We start from the raw sequence: 20,589 nt of genomic DNA on the forward strand, positions 1-20,589 counted from the left end.
TCCTATTCATACGGTAATAAGAAGTATAGCATCACTCCAGTATTGGTTAGGGACAGTCATAGCAATCACAATTGAACGGGCTATCTCAAAAGATGTCGATTCTTCCTTTCGGCAACCCCATTTTGGGCAACCATATCAACACAAATGATTTGGTGTATTATGCCAAAGTCAGAGAGATATCTTTGAAATTCACCATCAATATACTATGTGCCATTGTCACTGCAAAGGATCTTCACTAGTGGCATTGAACTGGGTTTTAATCATATTATAAAAATCACGAAAACATAAAAAAACCTCTTTTTTTTTTAAAAGATAAATTCATATAGAACGAGAGTGACAATCAATATAAGTAAGAAAGTACCTATGGTTAGTAATAGACACGTCGGTAGGGGCCCCACACATCAGTATGAATTGGCAAAAAATGAATAGATTTTCTATTATGAAGAGAAGGTAAATAAGTAGAACGAGTCTGCTTCGCCAAAATGCAGCCTTCCAAAAAAAAATTCATCCTTGTTACAAGAAGAAACTAAATAAGGAATAACTTTCTTAAGAGTTCCTGTAGGGGGTAACCTAGCCTACAATGCCACTGATGAAGGTCTGATGTTACTGAATGGGCCTAATTAGAAGATGCAGTTAGAGCAAAAGTAGATCCTCCAATTGGCTCGAGCAAATAAAGTCCATTGTCTAGTTTATCACATCTAATCTCCTTCCCCGTGACCAGTTCTTGGAAGACATAGTAAGATGGGAAAAAGGTCACTTTATAATTCAAGTCATGTGTAAGACTACCGATAAAGAGCAAGTTAGTAGAGAAAGAGGGAACATGTAAAACTTTGGACAAAGAAAGTGACGGAAAATGTTGGACGGTCCCTTTTTAAGCAATGGAAGAATAGGAGCCATCAGTAATTCGAACTTTATCCTTCCAAAAGTTGGAGAATAATGTAAGAAAAAGGAGGATAAACCTGTCATATAATCTGTGGCTCATGTATCAATGATCTAAGGAGCAGAAACTGAAGAAACATGAAAGCTTGTAAAAGTTTTATTTGAAGCAGCAAGGTAGGAGTTGGTATGGGTAGTAAAGGAAGCAGCGGTAAAGGCTATACTAGCAGTAGAAGACTGCAGAATACGTCGCAGAGTAGCTAACTCCTCTTGTGAAAAACAAACGTTTATAGAGGGTGTTGTGGAAACTATCTTAGAAAGATTAGCCTTCGGTTTTCCCTTTCTTTGTGTCCTTTTTTGCTCAAAATCAGCAGGTTTCCCATGCAGCTTCCAACAATAGGCCTTGGTATAACGTGGTTTGTGACAGTGCTCACACTTGACAATCTCCTTAGCCAAATCAGATTTAATGCTAACAGACTATAAGGCAAATTTCTCCACAATAGGAGCATGAAGCATGGCTAATCGACGGTTTTCCTCACATTGAACAAAGGCATAAGACTGTTCTAGTATAGGAAAGGTAGAACGACTCAATATTTGCACTCTGATCTGATCATATTCTACATTCAAACCAGCCAAGAAGTCATATACCCGAATATTATCAACATGCTTCCTACAAATAGCCACATCATCCGGATTAAGTGGGGTGATAGTCCCCATAATGATCCAATTCCGACCAAAGAGATTGCGACTAAGCATAATATTGGGCCACAATCAATTTCTTTTGCGTAGTCTCGTGAAGTTTCTTCCATAGCTTATAAACCTGTGTATCATTCCCCAATTGTCCTTATGTTTCAGGTAGTAGCCTTCCGATTTGGGCTACATTATCAAGTAATAGGTATCCACAAGCAATATTTGGATTTTTTGAATTCAAAAGGAATGACATAATAAAAGAGTCATTCGAGATCTATTTATCATGTAAAACACCTATGGTGGTAGGTTTGATAGTGGCGCCCGTAATGTGTCTAACAAGTCCTCTTCTGGCAATAGTTAAGTAGGCAGATCGAGATCAAATCAAAATAATTTGTTCCATTGAACCTTACCGAAAGAGGATGAAGAGTGGGGTAATGTTCAGAGCCAGTGGAGGCAGTAGTACCTTCGGTGGTTGCCATGCCTAAAAAATGTCTGCAGTTCTTCAATCTTCACCCTTTCAAAACAATTGGAATGTCGCAGAATGGAATAGGTGGACCACCAAAACAAATTTAGGGAGTAATAGGGTCTATAGTATAAGTAACACCATTAATTTTTTTTTCAAAAGAGACCCTTGAATATATGAGAAAGCACAAATAGATATACTAAAAGTGCAATTAGACCCCTAGAGATATGTATAATTGCATATGGAAATATATATATATATATATATATATATATATATATATAGATAGATAGATAGGCCCCTAAAAATGTGGATAATTGCAGATAGCCCCTTAGAAATATGGATAATTGCAAATAGGCCCCTAAAAATATGGATAATTACAAATAGCCCCCTAAAAATATTGATAATTCCATATAGATCCCTACAAATCTTTGAATTCTCAAAGAGACCCTTTCATATATATGCAATTACAATTAAACCCCCGGTCTAGTTTGGTCTATGATTTTAGTTCAATGGTTCAAGGGTTATAAAAGTTTTGAGCTTTCATTTCAGGAAGAAGAAAAGAGGAAAAAAACCAGAAGTAGAAGGCGGAAGGAAGAGGAGCAAAGATGGGTCGAGAGATAGGTTTTTGCAATGGTTTCAGAAGAAGAAGAAAGAAAGAAAAAAATCAGAAGAAGAAGATTTTGGTTGATGGGTTTGTGATGGGTTTCTGCGATGGAGCAGATGGGTTTGCAATGGGTTTCTACGATGGTTTCCGAAGAAGAAGAAGATTTTGGTTGACGGGTTTGCGATGAGTTTCTGTGATGGAACAGTTGCAGTGGCGGTGGAGGTAGGTCTTCGAGAGAGATTTTTGCAACACGGCTACATAAATACCCTTACTTGGGTAACAAGAAAATAAAAAATTACATGAAAAAAAACTCTTATAGAGTTGGACTCCTAGTAGGACTCAACCAACATAACTAAAACCACGTGCGTCTACACGTGAAATTTTGCTAGCGTCCATAAAAAGGTGAGAATTGGCAGACATTATAAACTATAATCATTGAATTAGTTCGTCTTTTCCTGTGAGTCAGTTCCTAGGATCTTATTTTGAGCCCCTTGGTGTTGATCAACTCTGCAACAACACTCAGCCTTGTCCCAAATAAATAAGGTCAGCTACAAGGATCACAAGGATCCATTCAACTAAGTAGAAAGCTAAGGCATTTAGAAAGTAAAATGGAAGAGAATGAAGATTAAAAAGAAAGGATGAAATAAGAGAAGTGTGAAATGGAAAATCAAAAATGAAAAAGATATAAATAAAATCAGGGAGGTAAGAGGAAAAAGAATAGCCCAACAAACTTCTTTAAGTTTAAGCTACACTGCACAGGCAACATTGACCCTTGCCCTCTAATAGGCTCTATCTGTGGACATACTTTGTACAAAACCCAGGTAATCCATTATCCATGTCATTCCTAACAACCTCTCCTATGATCATTTTAGGCCTGCCCTAGCTCTTTAAGCTCCTTCAATTAGAACCAGACACTCCTCCTTACCAGGAGGTCCAGGACATCCTCAGGCCTCCATTGTACATGACTGAACCATCTCAGATGACATTCTTGGAGCTAATCATTGTGGAGAATCTCCCACACCAGCTCTAATATGCCTGTCCTCTTCCTGGTTTTGCAACAAATCCTTCTAAACATTCCCTCCCTACCATGCATAACTTTGCTATAAGGCACTTCTTAACTGCTAAACAATCCATCCCATACATCAAAGCTGGTTGGGCAACAGTCCTGTAGAACTTCCTTCAAATTATAGGAATGAGTTGGCTACACAGTACTCTGGTCTCATCTCTGAATCTCACCCATCCCACTTTATTTCTTTGTGACAAAAAAACAACTATGTCATGGAACTCAGATATCAGAAAGTCTCCTAATATTTGTATGCAGCCTTACCAAAATATTATCATCAGAGAAGAGCATACATCACAGTAGCCTGTCTTGGATGCTCTTGGTTCACTCATCCATCAAAAGTTGAAACAGATTACGGCTTAGAGCTGAGCCTTGGTGGAACCAAATCGTAATTGGGAATTTCCTTCCCTTGGCCTCCAACAGATAACATCAAAACATAGACTTGATGTTGATTGACTCTATTCCACTTTTCTTTTGTACAAATCTAACCCATTTGGAGTTAGATAAATTTTACTAAAAAAAACCAATGGGTATTCTATAATGCTCAGATTAAGTCCTGCTGGAGGAATAGTATTTGGAATCTAACGGAAGTTTCATAATGCTCAGCCTAAGATTCTTCCACAGTTCCACCACACCTTGCCTCTTCTTCATGGCAATATGTAATGAATCAAAAGAATATAATTTTCAGCACCAGACCATCCAAAGATCGGAGAGAGACTTGATATTATATCAATGAGCAACACAAGAGAGAAGATAATTCATAAATTAGTCCATGGTATTCTGGTCAAAATAGTTGGACCAGGCAAGTGCAATCATGCACGTATTCCAGTGATTAAGCTTTCTTGCTATATAACAACGTGATTAACAAACATAATATATATAGGGATTAAATATCAGATAGTTGAGGAATTATAAAGAGACAACTGAATGAACTAGTAAAAGCCAGCAAGGCTAGGTAGCCAAACCCTGAATATAGGTTCCAAATGGTGCTCCTCTGTGACTAAAAGAAAAAGAAGCCTTATCCATCTCTGAACTTCTAGTCCCCATGCATCCAAATCTTCATCATCATAAGTCACACAGGCATCAAGGCAGTAATGATGCTTTATGAACTTTTCAGGGAAATCATAAAGACTACTCAGAACCTGCATTTTAGTGGTGGAGGAATTGGAAATCGAACACTTTCTATTAATTCCAGAAAACCATTCTTGCGCTTTTCCTCTCAGGGAACCTGGAAACAAGACATCATTGCATTATTTTGAAACATCCAGACTAAACTGCCTGTGACAGATGATGGCTAATAAATCAAAAAATGTAAGGAAGTAAAGAAAAAATTAATTCAACATGACATGCAGATCTAGAGAACAGACTGGCACAATCCTGTGTTCAAAAACCCTATTTGGAATCTCTATGGGGCCCATCAAACTCATAGAAAGATCAAATCAAAGATATACAGCAATACTGTAATCTTCTTGAATTTCAGATGCAACCAAGTAAATAGAAATGGAGGTATAACACAAAAGGAGACAACTACTTGAGGTTTCCAGAAAATAACAAAAGGAATAAAATCTTAGAATAAAAGAATTAGAAGGGTGGTAAAGCGAACAGAAATAATTGGTTAATACTTAAAGATATATCAAAGAGATAGAAGAGAAGAAAATGAGGTTGTCTACAACATCAGAATCAAGCAGTAAACCAAAGATATTCCTATAGAGGAAGCTCTCCATACGGTAATGGTCCAAACTGAAATTTCCAAGTACAGTACCTCAACATCAACGGATCAACCTTTTAATTCCAGCAAGAAATAGCCCCATAAATCAACTTGCTATATAGTGGTTAATCTAAAATCACAACCTGTCAGTACAAGAAGAGCCAAGTCTAAAGTTGTTCTTCACAATCCAGGTGGCATCCAAATTTGGTAGCTTGGTCACCTATGAGTTTGTGAGCAAAACCAACAATATCATATCAAAAGGGACAGAATTAAAGGAGTCCTCTTCAAATCAGATGGGCTACAAGTACCACCCAAAAAGAGTAGGACTGCAAGGAAATATTAACAAGAAAAGAGGTCTCATAGGAGAAGAGCAAAGAAAGAGGGTGGAAAACAAGGATGAGCCAATCTACCTGGGCCACACAGGCTTCAAATAAACAAAATCAACTCAAATCCTTTTTCAAATCTAAATCCCAATAATAGGGTACAGGCAAATAAATAAAACAATTTATTAATATATGCCCAATAATTTCACATACCACCATAATCAGAAAATTCTCGTGGCAGCATTGAAAAGAAGTGTAGAAGCATCTCAAGGGTCACATCAGTGGGGCACATCACTGAAGAAGCAGCCTTGAAGATTTCCTTAGAAACTGAAAGTCATAATAAGTAGAGACAATTTTATTATCAAAGAATGGAAGTTCAATTTGATAAAAAGAAGAATTGTGTGATACACCAATATATAATCAGCTCACAAATCAAAAACCTTGAAGACGATAATTAGGATTGAAATGCTGTTTGCTGTCTTCTATAATAAGTCTCAGAATATCCAATAGTTCTGCCTTGCTATTGCAGAGAAGATTTTCTTGAGAGGATTCTGCTTGAGGCATCTCACAAAAACCACCACCTCCATGACATTGTGCTTCACTTTCCCAAGGTGGTTCAGCTGCAACAGCAGCTGAAGCAATGCAGACAGTAAAAGCCATCAATCCCGCTCGGCAAAAAGATTCTTGTTTAGCAACAGATGCTAGATTGCAGAGGAATGCAATCCGTTCCCTGTACAGACATATGACGTGGTTTATCCGCATCCATTTCCAAAATTATTTTTTCAAGCAACTAGTCTATTGATTGGCTAGGGCTACTCTGGCAACTACGCCAATTAAAATCCACTCAGCTTAAAGACAGCATAGTCTACCAGTTGATCAAGGAAAAATGGCAGTTAAAAACTTAAAATATACTCAAATCCCAGTAGAATGTTCCTACACTAACATACAACAACAATATGTTCCTTTTGTTAAAAAGATGAAAGAACATAGAATTACATTAAGCAAAACATTATCTGTGCTAACATATTATGATAAAACAGTACAAGTAAAGACAGAATTGGTAGAGCGAGGATACGATCCAGCTAAGGCATTTGTATCCAACATAATTATCAAGGTGTCCGGATGGCTTTGCCTAAATTGGTGCCTTCTTGGTCTCACCTTAATCTTTCCCTCTTTGACATGTGTACACAACCAGATCTGATAGTTTATAATAAACACGAAAACTCACCAAAATAGAATTTTGTAGATGCCACTCCAGAGATGCAGATCTTTTTTAAATGGAACTAATCGTCGAGTTTTTTCGAACTCTAGGATAATTGATGCAGGACAACCATCATAAGTCACTGTTCACCCTACCGTAACATGCAACGTGCATAGCTAACCTACGAGATATTCTTCAGATTTGGTGGGCCCCAAGTCCAGCTTACAAGAAAAAAGGAGATGTTGGCTTGCATGAGAGTTATAAAGATATTTGGGATTTATTATTTATTTATTGGGATAATTATGTAACCAAAGTTTCAGTTTGGGTAGGTTATCTAGGAATAAATTGATGTAATTTGGAGAGATATTGCTCAAAGTTATTTGATTCCTAGGCTCCAATAGGGCATTTATAGTTAAAATCTAGTTGAGTGACTTGAGTCCCACTCTGAGTAGGAAAAGAAAATACAAAACAAATAGAAATAAGAAACTAACTCTAGACTTGTTAGGAAACGGAATCCTACCCTAATTAGAAAAACCTCAGCCCATACTTTCAACATAAATTTAGTTAACTTAAATCAGTAAGAATCCTAATTTGATTGGAATATGTTTCTTTATCATTTAAATGCTTGTATCAGCTTAAAACATGAATTAAAGCTTGAACTTTGTGCGTTAAACCCCTCCCTGACACCCCACCCCCTTTTTTCTCTTCTTATGAGTCCTCTTCTCCCTCTTCCGCTGCTACAACTCTGAATCTTCTTAGGTTTTCTCCTTCTTCCCCATCTTTTTATCCTTCTTTCTTCTCCATATTCTGTCCCCCATTAAAAAAAAAAAAAAGGGGGGGGGGGGGGAGCATCTGCTGTAATTCCAAAAATCACATCAACAGAGCCTTAAGTACTTTAGTCTAACACAATATTGGTGTTTGCAGTTAAGAGTGCAACATTTCTTTTGAATCCGACACCTCAAGGGAGGCCCATAAACATAGTAAAGGTTTCATTGGTGAAATCTCAGTACAATTTCAGTAACAGGATTTGTTTCGCTAATATATCGGGTGAGAAGCAGTAAAGTCCATACTAATTATACCATTTTTCGAAAGAATTTGTTTTTCGTTTGGTTGGAAAGAAACCCCCCCCCCCCCTGAATGAAAAAAATTCTCCTTTATCTCAATCCTCATACAAGCTTCGAACTACACATGGTGCAAGTGCAGATTTCAATAGAAGAGAGATGGGGAACTCCCTCACATGAAGATAATTCTCCTTGCAATTTCGGAAACAAAATCAGCAGTGCCAAGGTCAGCTGATCCCAAGAACTAGTCTCAACATTCTGCTTGCAATCAATCAGTGAAATCTGAAATCAGGGTCTCATATTGATGACAATTCTAGTAGATGAACCAGACCTGATTCTTTCTTCAACAAGGGCTTGAAGACATGAACTCCTGGAGTTGAAGTTACATCCGGTAGGCAAGTATAAACACCCCCCCCCCACCTGAGATTGGACAGAGGGAAGATAGTAGCAGTGGACAGAGTACCATAAGGGGAAGACACTCAAAGAACAAGAATCAGAAGGGAGGGAGGTACACACAGCTCATGGAAGCCATCAGTGACTCAGTGTAACTGACTAACCAAGCAAAATTTCATTCCCAAAACACTAAATCTCCGATTCTCCATCATTGGGTACAGCCAAGAAATTAAATGGAATTGAGCACCTAATCCTAATTCTATCTTGAAACAAGAATAGGTTTTGACTATATCATGAACTGAAAACCCGAAACACATTTTGGACCCTAAAAATGCTACTGGCAACTTTAACCAGAGGAGAAAAGGAACATTTACATTATTATCCCTAATTAGACCTTTGATACAATTGCATCAAGTTTATAAGAGAAGAAACAAAGCTCACGCATAGAGGTCACTTCTCAACCATGATTGAAGACTCATTCCTGCTCTACTCTAGGAGAGACAGTTGGACCGTAAGCCAGTAATCCCAACCTAAAGAATCTCCATCTTCCACCATCAAAGATTACCAAGGTCAAATTCTAATATGCATAAGGCTGAAACCGCATACATGAAGATGCCTTGCCAGATAAAAATCATAGTCCAGTTGGAAGTCTTTACCTAAGAAGACCTTTCAGCAACATTGTTGTCTATATACAAAGTTCATATCCATTTTTAACATCTTCGTCAATGATTTCATAATCAACTCCCTAGTAATATTCTTTTCTTTTATGGATGAAATTATCATTACCAAAGAAGCTCGGAAAGGGGGGAGAGGAAAAGAATGTACAAGGAAAAAAGGGGGCACTACCAGCAACTAGGCAGCAATAAGGGGGGAACAAAAACCCAAGTAACAACAACCAGCCTGTTTCTTGGGGTATCCAAAACTGGTGACTGCGGAAACAACTGAAGTCTAGCAAAGATATCAAAGCATATGCCTTTCAGCCTTTCCAAATCAAGTCCAGCAATCTAGAGTTAGAGGCCCATTTTCTGAGGTTACGTTCCCACCATAAGTGAGATATTCTAGTACCAAGCACCAACTCACCAACCCTATCACAAATAGATGTGCCAGAAAAGGGTCCCAAAAGAGCCACAACCAATCCCTCAAGAACACAAAAGAGCATCTAGAGCAGGCCTGAACTGGGGTGCCTTTCCCCCATATAGAGCAAGAGAACGAGAGATGGTTCACATCTTTAGGGCCATTCCCACTAAGGATACAGTTGAGGTTGATAGTAAAGTGTCTATGGATAAAAAATGATTGGATTGGGAGGCAAAGGTCAAAGAACTCCCCAATAATATTGGAGTGTTTGCTAGTTGAATCTTCCTACCATGAAGCTCTCAAAATTGGATATTTGATTGCATTAGTGGATAAATTAGGTATCATCTCAAAAGGGGAGATGCAGCCAATCGCAAATAGCAAGGATAAAGACATAAAGTGCAGTATATACAGTTTAGCTTCACTAAAAAACCAACATACTGAATTATGTTATTAGTTGAAACACTAACAATGATAAACATCCGAAACAAAATGTCCAAGATGGTACTGAGTTGCCAAAAGTGAACTCTGCTATGCTTTGTTGAGAATTTGAAACTCGACCAAATTTCACAAGTATCATAATCATGAAATAAGATGACAGCTTACCCCCCAGAGAAATAAGTGGAGAACTGGCCAAAAAAATTGGATGCACCTTCAATTGTTTTTGAAGAGTATACTCCTTTGACACCTAGAAAATAATACACTCTTCAGATATATAACTTTAAACAAATATTACTTCTTTGAAAACAGATTACATGAAATAAGCAATTTTGTAATGCATAAATCAGAATATGCAATACACCATTTCTGGGACAATCATATCATCCAAGGAAAAGTAACTTAAGCAAGATATTCCCTATCAAAATATTGACAATATTTTAATTTGGTCAATGACATAAATACAAACACTGCGACTTAACTGCTTTTGCAAAAACCAAAAAGTCGATCAAATTTTGCAATGGGCACATTCAAATTTGTAATTCCAAATTAAGGACAAGCTTCAAAACTGTGCCAATTGCAAAGTTGACATAATCACATAATGTACTAGCTCACAAAGAACCACTCTACAGTAGGATCAATAATAGGATGCAGCAGAACTGCCAGAACATCAAAATAGAAACTAGACAAGTTCATACAACCAGCAGAGGGAATTGAGGGGAATATGTGATCCAAAAATTAGTCATTTACAATGGCTAACAACTCAAAAATGGAACAAACTAGAAACTTAGCAAGTCTGTTGAGATCTAATCCAGTGATAAAGTGTAGCCCTTGGTTAGGTGATTCAACCCTCCATCTCCACCAATTCTGACCAAGGGTTGTCAAATTATGACATTCACAAATTGCAGCAGTAAAAGAACTCACAAGAGTGCAACAGCCTTCAATCCATATTGTAGCAAATAGCAGTCAACAGCAGACTTCAAGAAGTGTTGAGGATGGATTGTGGTCTCAGATGTGCACTTTCATGGGGAGATAGAGTAGAGCAGGGGAGGAAGCAAATAAAGGAGGATAAGTGAATTAAGCTCTCACCATCCAGGTTTGTCAGCCTTGCATCCCAACAAGGAACCCAAGGACAAGGATTCTTGCATAAAAGCAACATTCAATCTTTCATTTATGAAATCAGTGGGGTGCTCCTAAGAGCTTGTACATATTTATGGGCAGCTATGCTTCCCTTACGAGTAGGTGAAAATTAGAAACTTAACAACAAAAGGAAATAAACTAAGAATAGAAACTTAAAGCCTACTATGAAAATATTAAAATGAAATTAAACTTTGGCAGCATTAGAATATAAGCTATCTGCACTTAATGGGCCCACAAGAAATTCTAAAAAGCTTCCCCAGACAAGGCACATATGGTCTGTGACACTGTTTATGTGAACAGTAACATCGATGGTATTTGGAGTTTTCTCTTCGAGTTTCAATCTACATCAACACTTCTGATCTTGAAAAGAAAAAAGGTCTTTCTTGAGTTAGGTACGATGCCAAATGCAACTTGCATAATGAATCTTCAAGTAGAACAGAACCACCGTTAATGTTGAACCACCTCTTCTTAAATTTCTTAACTTTGACACCAAATAATGTGAAAAATGGCATCAAACTAGGGAAGAACCAGTGAGATCTTTTGCAGCCAAGATCAACACAATATGGAGGAAAAAATCGGATAAATGAAACTTCATTGTATTTTTTTCCCCTGTTTGCGAAAGAATACCCACAAAAGGAAAATTAATATGATCATTGTTGTCTATAAGGTATAAAACAGGGTTCGTCTTCAAAAATTCCTGTGAGAATTATCCCAACAAAAGGATATCACAAAGCAAAGTTGAATGAGATTTGTTTATAATTTAGAAGGACCCAAAATTGGGTGTGGACCATATGGACAAATACCAAAAGTAGAAATTGTCTTCTTTTTTTTTTGGATGAATAAATAATTAAATCACGAAAGAGGAAAACAAAGCGGCCTTTAAGAGGAAGACCAAAAAGAAGAGTTAAGACCCCAAGAGGCAACAACAAACATGTTCCTTGGGGTATCATCAATCAGGGGGTGGGGAGAAATTACAAGTTTAGAAGAAACATCAAAGAAGATGGCATTACAAATCATATCTTTGGAGTGGGATTTGGAAGTCCATCTTCTGAGATTGTGCTCCCACCAAAGATGATAGATAGTGGCACAGAACACGAGCTTACCAACCCGATCACAAATGGTAGAACCTGTAAAGTTTCTCGGAATCCAATACCAATCACTAGCAAAACCAAAGGAGGACCTCGAGCAAGGCCAAATGAAAGATAGGGCTTTCTCCCAGATAGATCTGAAAAAAGGGCATGAAAAGAATAGGTGATCAAGGTCCTCCGATCCATTCCAACAAAGGATACAATTTGGGTTTATAGGGATATGGCAGCCAATAAGGAAGGATTGGATGGGGAGGGCAAGGTTAAGGTCCCTCCAAAAGGTAAGGGAGTGCCGGGGAATGTGGCCTTTGAACCAAACCAGTGGAGGCCAACAAGGTTTTGGGTTATGGGCATGGAGAAGGTTTTGGTAGGGGATGAAAGCCAAATGGTTAGTCATTGGGGGAGTTGGAGAGGGTGGGAAGGGAGTATCAAACCTATGTGAGAACGGGTGTCCAAGAACCATCGGAAATGAAGGCGGACAAGGGGGTGGATTTGGGGATGCGGGTATCATAAACTGAGTGGGGGCCAAAAAGGGAATAGGGAATGCCCTAAAGGACTTAAGTGAGCCCTAGGGGAATCCCAAAACATGAAAAATGTAATATACTTGAGTTGCATGTATTGTGAAAAAAGAATCAGGTAAAACTAAGTTAAGGCGAGAAAATTACAAGATGGCATACAGTAAGTGAGTAAGCTGTCTATGGACATCAGTCAGATTTGAACCAAATATAGAGAAAAAGACTTCAATTGGTTCACATGAAACGTAGCCATTAAGTCTAGTTTCCAACACAAAATGAATGCTATCTCAATAAGTATCGGCCAAGTAGTGGTCAAAGCAGGAGACAAAGATTAACTACAGAAAGGCAACTAAGTCTGAATTTGCCCCAACAGGCGAGTGCAGATTATATGGTTTGCTTTCAACCAAACTCCATAAAGCATCCAGAGGTCTCGGATCCCATCCAGCAAGTTTGAATGAGGTTGACAGTAACTGCAAGAATGACTTTAAAGGTACAGGCTTCAAATGTTCAATTCTCACCCAAAATTAGAAAGAAAGGAAAGAGAGAGGAATGAAAGGGGAACGAGGAGGATTGAAGTAAGAACACTTCTTGGACATGGGATTGAGTTGCAAACTAGGGGGAATCGCTCCTTGGGCTTTGAGGATCAAAGGTTTGAGATTTCTTAATGTTTCAAGCATGGAAAAGATGAAATATAACTTCTTCTTTTTTGGTTTATTTCTTGTTTTTGGAGAAATCGATTGGTTGGAAAGATCCATATTGTTGTGATGATGCCATACAAACAAAAATAGCAAGTGGATGAATTTCCACAAAGTTGTACGGGAAAACAAGAAAAAACACTAATTTGGGGTTTAGGTTTTGCCAAATTGGCTATTTGTTCAACTTTGGATCATCAAGTGTCGCTTAGATGCCCAAGTCACTATTAGGACAAGTTTAGTTATGTTTGGTTGGTAATCAATCCCACCATTCCAAGAGTATCAAATAGGAGACTATTGATGTTGAAATGGTTACGCAGGGATCCAGCCAGCCCACAATTCACTGTGAAGCACCAAATACACTGGTAAAGTGCAGTAGAGAGGTAGCAAAGTTACTGTTAGGCACAACATAGACTCAGTAAAGAAAAAAGAGGGGAATTCTATCATATTTTTGCATGATTTCTCATCCACGAAACATACAATCATTGCCTTTATGATGTTTTATAAATGATTGCACACAAAGTAAGGCATGATAAGACAAAACAAGTACAGAAAAGTAAAGCATAGTAAAGAACAATATAGCACAGAGAAAAAGAAAAGAAAACCACTGCACAGATCAGTATAATATAGTAAAGCACAGCAAAAGAAGAGTACAAGACAAAGCACAATCAACGCTGAAGGTTTGGACAGTGGCTAGTTCAACAAAAGAGAATGACAGAGATACTACTGTTTCCCAATTTTTTAAGGATTCCATCATTGTCCAGCTTGTCCAAGAATTGAGGTAAAGATCATTAAAGACAAATCAAGGGAGCACTAAAAAACACAGAAAAGCTGAGTAAAGAACTTGACTACTATCCACCCTTTCACCAAAGGGTCTAGGTGTTGGCTAAAATACACAAACATAGCCAAATCTACACTGATTCCCATAGTTGAATCTTTATTGATGTAGGCATGTAGCAGACACATGAATATTCAGTGTTCCCATGAGAGCATGTCCAAAATTCTGTAGTGGTGCTGACTCTTGCATATACATATAGTATGGATCCTCCCTAGTCCCATAGTTGGACCTTCCCAGATCCCCACGGTAGAGTTCTTTGATCCTCCATATAAGCTAGGTGGCATACGACCCAAAGCTCAAACAAAGTAGACCACATAAAAAGCGAAATAGAGTCAAAGAATAATAGAAAAAGCAAAGACAAAGAATGACACAACCAAAGTAAAGTCAGAAAACAACACACAACATAGTTTGATCAAATAGTAGCATGTCCTTAGTGAATTTCACAGCATGCTATTAGCTTGAAATGTTTACATTCTTTCTCCATGGGCTACTTGGGCTGACCCAAGAGATTACAACTAACTTTATGGAGCATGACCACATCAAATGTGAGTGTGTAGATCACAAAGGAAAAGGTTGTAGTCCTTCTAGAGAAAGGCAAACCAGAGAAAAGGTTCAGATGTATCTAATACTCATTTGTCCTTTTGGAGAATTACATTATGGGATGTACTCCTATAAATGATCTTCGATTTTTGAATAGCAGTTATTGTAATTTTAAAAAAGTCAATGATTTAGTGCAGTCTTCAATACCAGACATTGTATGGTCTTCCACTGTAATAGTTTGATATCTCTGATGCTCAAGTATATTGATGAATTATCAAAGTTCTGTACACAGAATATTTATAATCTTCTTCAACCTAATTTGATAGTGATCTGTGAGGGCAGTAACTGCATCCTTATCCTGGGCTTGGCGTTACAGTACTCATTCACTTTCACTAGATAAAATTTGTTAGAGGAAATTTTCTGTTGTCCCACTTGGCGAGAGTATTGGGTGACGAGAATGATTTTCCAAGGCTTGTTGTACAACTTATCATTAAGTATTAGGAACAAAGTCTTTTTCATTCTCAAGACCTAAGCTGTATGGAGCTCAGATTACTCATGTACATGAGAGATGTGCCAAACTGACAAGTGCCTGCAAAAATGGCCACTGTATTTGTAGAGAGTTGCGAAGGCTTAGTGTGCATGGTCCAAGGCTGCTGCCTTGGTATGCAAGCCTTGGACAGCTGGCTTGGTGTGTTCATGACTTACATTGTTTCCTTTCTTGGAGAAGATTCCTCGGTGCACAAGGTTTGGGAGAGTTGGATTGCATAGTTTCTATTTTCTAGTTTCTTTTTAATTTCATATACTTACTTTCTTTCATTCTTTCTATTTTGGACAGATTCATGAGTTGTATATTTTGTACATGAATTGTATTTTTGTCTCCTTTTTAGAGGACAAGTATTCTTGTCTCTCAAGTTGTATCATGATCCTTGGAATCTATATATAGAGACAGCCTGCAATCCTAGGAGTTCTATCTAGAACTGCAAGCTCCTGCTGCTGGTTCTTCTCCTTTCTTCTTCTTCTCTTCTTCTCTCCTGTTCTCTTCACCAATTCAGCCACTATTTAGGTTCTCAAGAGCTTGATTTCTAATATGGTAACTAAAAACGGGACTCCATTTGGAAAAAATAATTGAAAACAGAGATTTGTCAGAAAGCAAAGCCATAGGCATTAAGTTAATCAAATGACCTGCAAAGATTTGTCAGCCTACTGAAACTAAAATAACTTTTCATAAATACTATAAATGAGAGTCCTCTTTTTATCCTGGGAATAGGTCTCTTTTTCAGACTGATATCAAAAATTCCTTTTTGTATGGTGATCTCAATAAAGAGGTTTATATGGAGCAACCTCCAAGATATGTTGCTCGGGAGGAGGACAGTGCCCATGTTTGTAAGCTCCATTAGAGCAATTTATGGACTCAAAACAATCTCCGCGGACTTAGTTTGAGAAATTTAGCAAAACTATGGAATCTTTTGGATTTGTCCAGTGCTATTCTAATCATTCTATTTTTATTAGATGACAGGATGGCAGAGTTGTCATTATGGCAGTTTACATTGATGATATTGTTCTTTCAAGCAGGGATGTTGCAGCTATCAATATAGTCAAGGCACACTTACATAAATATTTTTGTACCAAGGACTTGAGTAAGCTACCGTATTTCTTGGGCATTGAGGTAATTCACAATAAGAAAGGAGTTAGTTAGTCACGAAGAAAATACATTTTGGATCTTTTGACATAAATTGTCACTAAACATACTGACATTCCCATGGATCCTTAGTTGAAGTTGGGACTGGATGATGGTGACTTGTTGGATGATGTCCATTGCTACAGGAGTCTTATTGGAAAGTTTATTTATCTCATTGTTACTCGTCCTAATATTTCCTATTCTATAGGTGTGTTAAGTCAATCTATGCAATCTCCTAGAAAGGCTCATTGGGATGCAGTAATGGGAGTACTTCAGTAATTCAAGAGTGTGTATGGTAAAGGGCTTGTTTATCGACCAAATCGGAGAATATATTTGGTGGCCTTTTCTAAGGCAGATTGGGCAGGATCTGCAGCTAATCGCTGATCTACTACAGGTTATTGTACCTTCCTTGGTGGGAATCTTGTGACTTGGAGGAGTAACAAACAGTCCATTGTTGCCCAATTTAGTGGAGCTATGGCCCACACGACTGCCAAGTTGATCTAACCCCATTCCTTATTGGAGGAGATGGGTTCTCAAATCCCCACCCTTATGAAGATGTTTTGTGATAATTAGGCTGCAACTTATATTGTCAACAACCTAGTGTTCCATGAGAGGACAAATCATATAGAGGTGGACTATCACTTTGTTCGTGATGCGGTCAAGAAGAGAATTATCGAGACTACCTTTGTGGGTTCTGCTGATTAGCTAGCTAACTTGTTGACTAAAGCTCTGTTCAAGCCTAGTTTTCAATCTATCTGTTGCAAGCTTGGCATGAGAGACTTGTATGCTCAAACTTGCAGGGGAGTGTTGAGAGTTGCATAAGCTTAGTGCGCATGGTCCAAGGCTGCTGCCTTGGTGCACAAGCCTAGGACATCTAGCTTGGTGTGTTCATGAGTTATATCGTTTCCTTTCTTGGAGAAGATTCCTTGGTGCCACAAGGTTTGGGAGAGTTGGATTGCACAGTTTCTATTTTCTAGTTTCTTTCTAATTTCATATACTTTCCTTTCTTGGTTCTTTCTATTTTGGACAGATTCATGAGTAGTATATTATGTCCATGAGTTGTATTTTTCTTTCCTTTTCAGAGGACAAGTATTCTTGTCTCTCAAGTTGTATCATGATCCTTGGAATCTATAAATAGAGACAGCCTGCGATTCTAGGAGTTCTATATAGAATCACAGGCTCTTGCTGCTGGGTTCTTCTCCTATCTTCTTCTTCTCTCCTGTTCTCTTCATTGATTTAGCCACTGTTTAGGTTCTCAAGAGCTTGATTTCTAACAGTTGCTCAGGTTTTCCTCTTTTATCAAGTCTAACATTGATTTTGTATAAAAACTTCCAATAGGTTGACAGCCACATAAACTAACACAAGTATTCCCAGTTCTCCCAACAGCAGTCTGTTTTGCTCTAGTCCCAGGCCTTTTGAATAAACATAGGCCATTGACTGGATTAATAGTTTGTATGAAAAAGTTTCTAAGAGACTGATAAGCCCCTTGTATCACGAGTCTACACTCGACAGCGTGGAAAGCAAATCCCTAAAATCTAGGGAAGGAAAGAGTCATATTACAAATAGGATTAGATTCGAAGAGTCCTATTCGAATTACTTTTTAGGATTAGAATTGAAGAGTCCTATTCGAATTGGGATGATTCTGTTAATTAATACTGTAGGAACGTAATTGCTATAAATAGGGGGAAGGAATAGTAGAGGGGACAGTTTTTTGGAGTTATTGGGGAAGATTAGGTGAGAGCTATTGCTCTTGGGTAGTCATAGGATTCACCTACTGCTAGTAGTGTGTTTTGTCTGGAGATCATTTGATTCAATGTTGCTATTATCGTTGTGAGTGAATTTATTCATCGTTTTTGAGATCGGGGTCTTATCAGAGACCATAATCATCGGTCAAAGCAGCAACAGAAGAATTAGTTGTGGTCATTTGCACCGGCAGTCCCAAAATTAATGGGCCTCAAAGGCATTAACTTGTGTTTGCACCAGCAGTGAACCCATATATAACCAGTCTGAATTTCCTTCAGCTAGCATATCATATATTTTATGATGCACAGAAACAACAATCAGTGACTAGCTATGCAACAATGGCATTGCCTCGTTTGTTGTCACAGCATTGACCGTGGCACCTACAATATTATTGGTCTTTGGCAGCAATTGGCACAATAGCAATCACGGTGTTGTCATGGACAGCGCAATGATTATGCAATTACCAGCAAAAAAGCAATGAGAAGTCATTCAGACATACTAGTAGTAGATTAAATGGTAAGCCTAAATTACCACACAATGATGGAAGATTTGGGAAAGCACTGGCTAATAGGATAAGAAGTTCAGTCAAGAACAAACCAAAATCTCTGTGGTGCACTGTGTCATTCAGCCCTTTTATTAAAGGACCAAGTACAAAACTTTTCGGCACTTGCTTAGCCCAATCATGATGATTTGTCCAATCAATACCTAAAAATGACTGCATGATCAAGCACCTAACTGCAAAATTGAGATACAACCCAAGAAGAATGTCAAAAATGACAAAGATCATAATCATCATACCATGGTGTTACGAACTAATTGACTGAAATACCTTGAGGGTTTTCATGAAAAAATCCCCGTTCCCATAAAATTGCTAGCCAGCTAAAGATTCCTTCTAAAGTTTCCATTTGAATTTGATCAGCTCGTCCACCAACAGTATTCAGAGAAAAATCTTGTGGGGAAGGAAGCTGAAGCAGAAATGTTACCTGAAAGAAATGACTAGGTCAATTCATCATGTTCAGCAAACAACAAACAGAAAGAAGACCATAGTGACACGAGAATAAAATTACTAAATTGAAGAACTTGAAACAAGTGTTGAGTTCGATTACTAAGATGTATCTCCCATCAACAGTGAAACATTAAAATAGGTGATGGTTGTGCAGAGAAAGATTGCAGACACCATAGGTTCTCCAGATAAGGATCCTATTCTTCATCTTTGACAATGGCATCCAGCACCAGAGAAAGACAAGGATGCTCATCAGGAGGAAACAGAAACAACTTCTCAGCTGCGAGGAAATGGCATTATTTCAGCTAATGATGTTGGAAAGCAGCTGGGACCTTCATCCCCAGAAGTTGAGACTAAATCATTGAGTCTTAAGGCATTTAAATGTGCCGGACAAGCCAAATAGGAAGCCACTCTATATGCATTGAAGTCTGAGTTAGCTCGTGCATGTAAAAGTCTTCCTTGTGCAGAGTGTAAACAATCCACCTTAGGAGCACAAAGAAACAGTGCTGAAACTAGACCTGGTTCTAATTCTAGTAAGCCCCACAACCGACACTTGAGATTGTTCTTTCAGAAGATTGAATAAAGATGTGAGGGGCCATGTATGATTTGAATAATGAGATATCTACAAGATAGCTGGCCAGAAGATTCTGCTAGATCTACAACTACTTTAGTTTCTTGTTAGTAGTTCATTTTTAAAGTAAGTCAATAGCAGTCTAGGAATTGATATTTTGGGTTTTATATTTGGGTAATACCAATTAGATCTTCTTTCAAAAAGAGTAGCTATTTTTTAGAGTTTCTATTTCTTAAGATATTCAGTACCAAGGAGGGAAAGTTACTGATTTTGTAATACAGTACACAAATAAGTAAAACAATGAGGCACAGTGAATTTTGTCCCACATTGCCAACATCCAAATGAAAAATAACCAAGTTCTTGAGGAGATGGGGACCCAGGGAAACTGGAAGACCAATTCACTCTAATTCAGCTATTCCAGCATAGAAATAGTATACAAGAATCACCTCTAAGTTACATACTACACTTTGCACATCCACAAGAAGAGAAGAGCCCACCAATCAAAGAACAGGAACCGATGGCCAAGGTTAAAGCTGAAGGAGAATCCAACAAATGACAATACCAAGGAAGAGAGCGGTTGAAGATTCCACTGTAGAAGCCTACCATAAGAGGTCAAAACAGTGGACAAAGAGGTCACGATAAGGAACGTGGCACTGCAACTGAAGCTGAGGTGGAAAAAGTAGTATGACGGTATGATAGACAACTGAGATTGATCCAGATATTGAACATGTAATGTTCATCATGACGCTAAAGTTCTTCAAGGAGAGTCATTCCTTGAAGATCCCATTCCTACTTATCATTAGTGACCAGAAAATCCTTAAAGGATGAAACTGGGCTTACACCACAAGAAGTAGAATGCTAGAATTTATTAAAACTTGAGCACAAGTTTC

General features: G+C 38.1%; 1 protein-coding gene across 1 annotated transcript in view; it reads right to left on the reverse strand.

Annotated features, from left to right (window-relative positions):
- Positions 1–20,589, reverse strand: part of LOC149013125 (tRNA/rRNA methyltransferase (SpoU) family protein) — a 94,730-nt gene that overhangs the window by 64,919 nt on the left and 9,222 nt on the right. Inside the window, exons 7-12 of the mRNA XM_089158767.1 lie at positions 18,955–19,108; positions 18,723–18,860; positions 10,063–10,144; positions 6,171–6,460; positions 5,944–6,057; positions 4,665–4,927 (exon numbers count right to left, since the gene is read on the reverse strand). Of these exons, the coding sequence (XP_089014893.1) occupies positions 4,665–4,927; positions 5,944–6,057; positions 6,171–6,460; positions 10,063–10,144; positions 18,723–18,860; positions 18,955–19,108 (1,041 nt within the window). The remainder of the gene's footprint in view (positions 1–4,664; positions 4,928–5,943; positions 6,058–6,170; positions 6,461–10,062; positions 10,145–18,722; positions 18,861–18,954; positions 19,109–20,589) is intronic.

This window comes from Hakea prostrata, chromosome 6, assembly GCF_041222555.1.
Source record: "Hakea prostrata isolate BN-2017 chromosome 6, UWA_Hpros_2, whole genome shotgun sequence".
NCBI lineage: Eukaryota > Viridiplantae > Streptophyta > Magnoliopsida > Proteales > Proteaceae > Hakea > Hakea prostrata.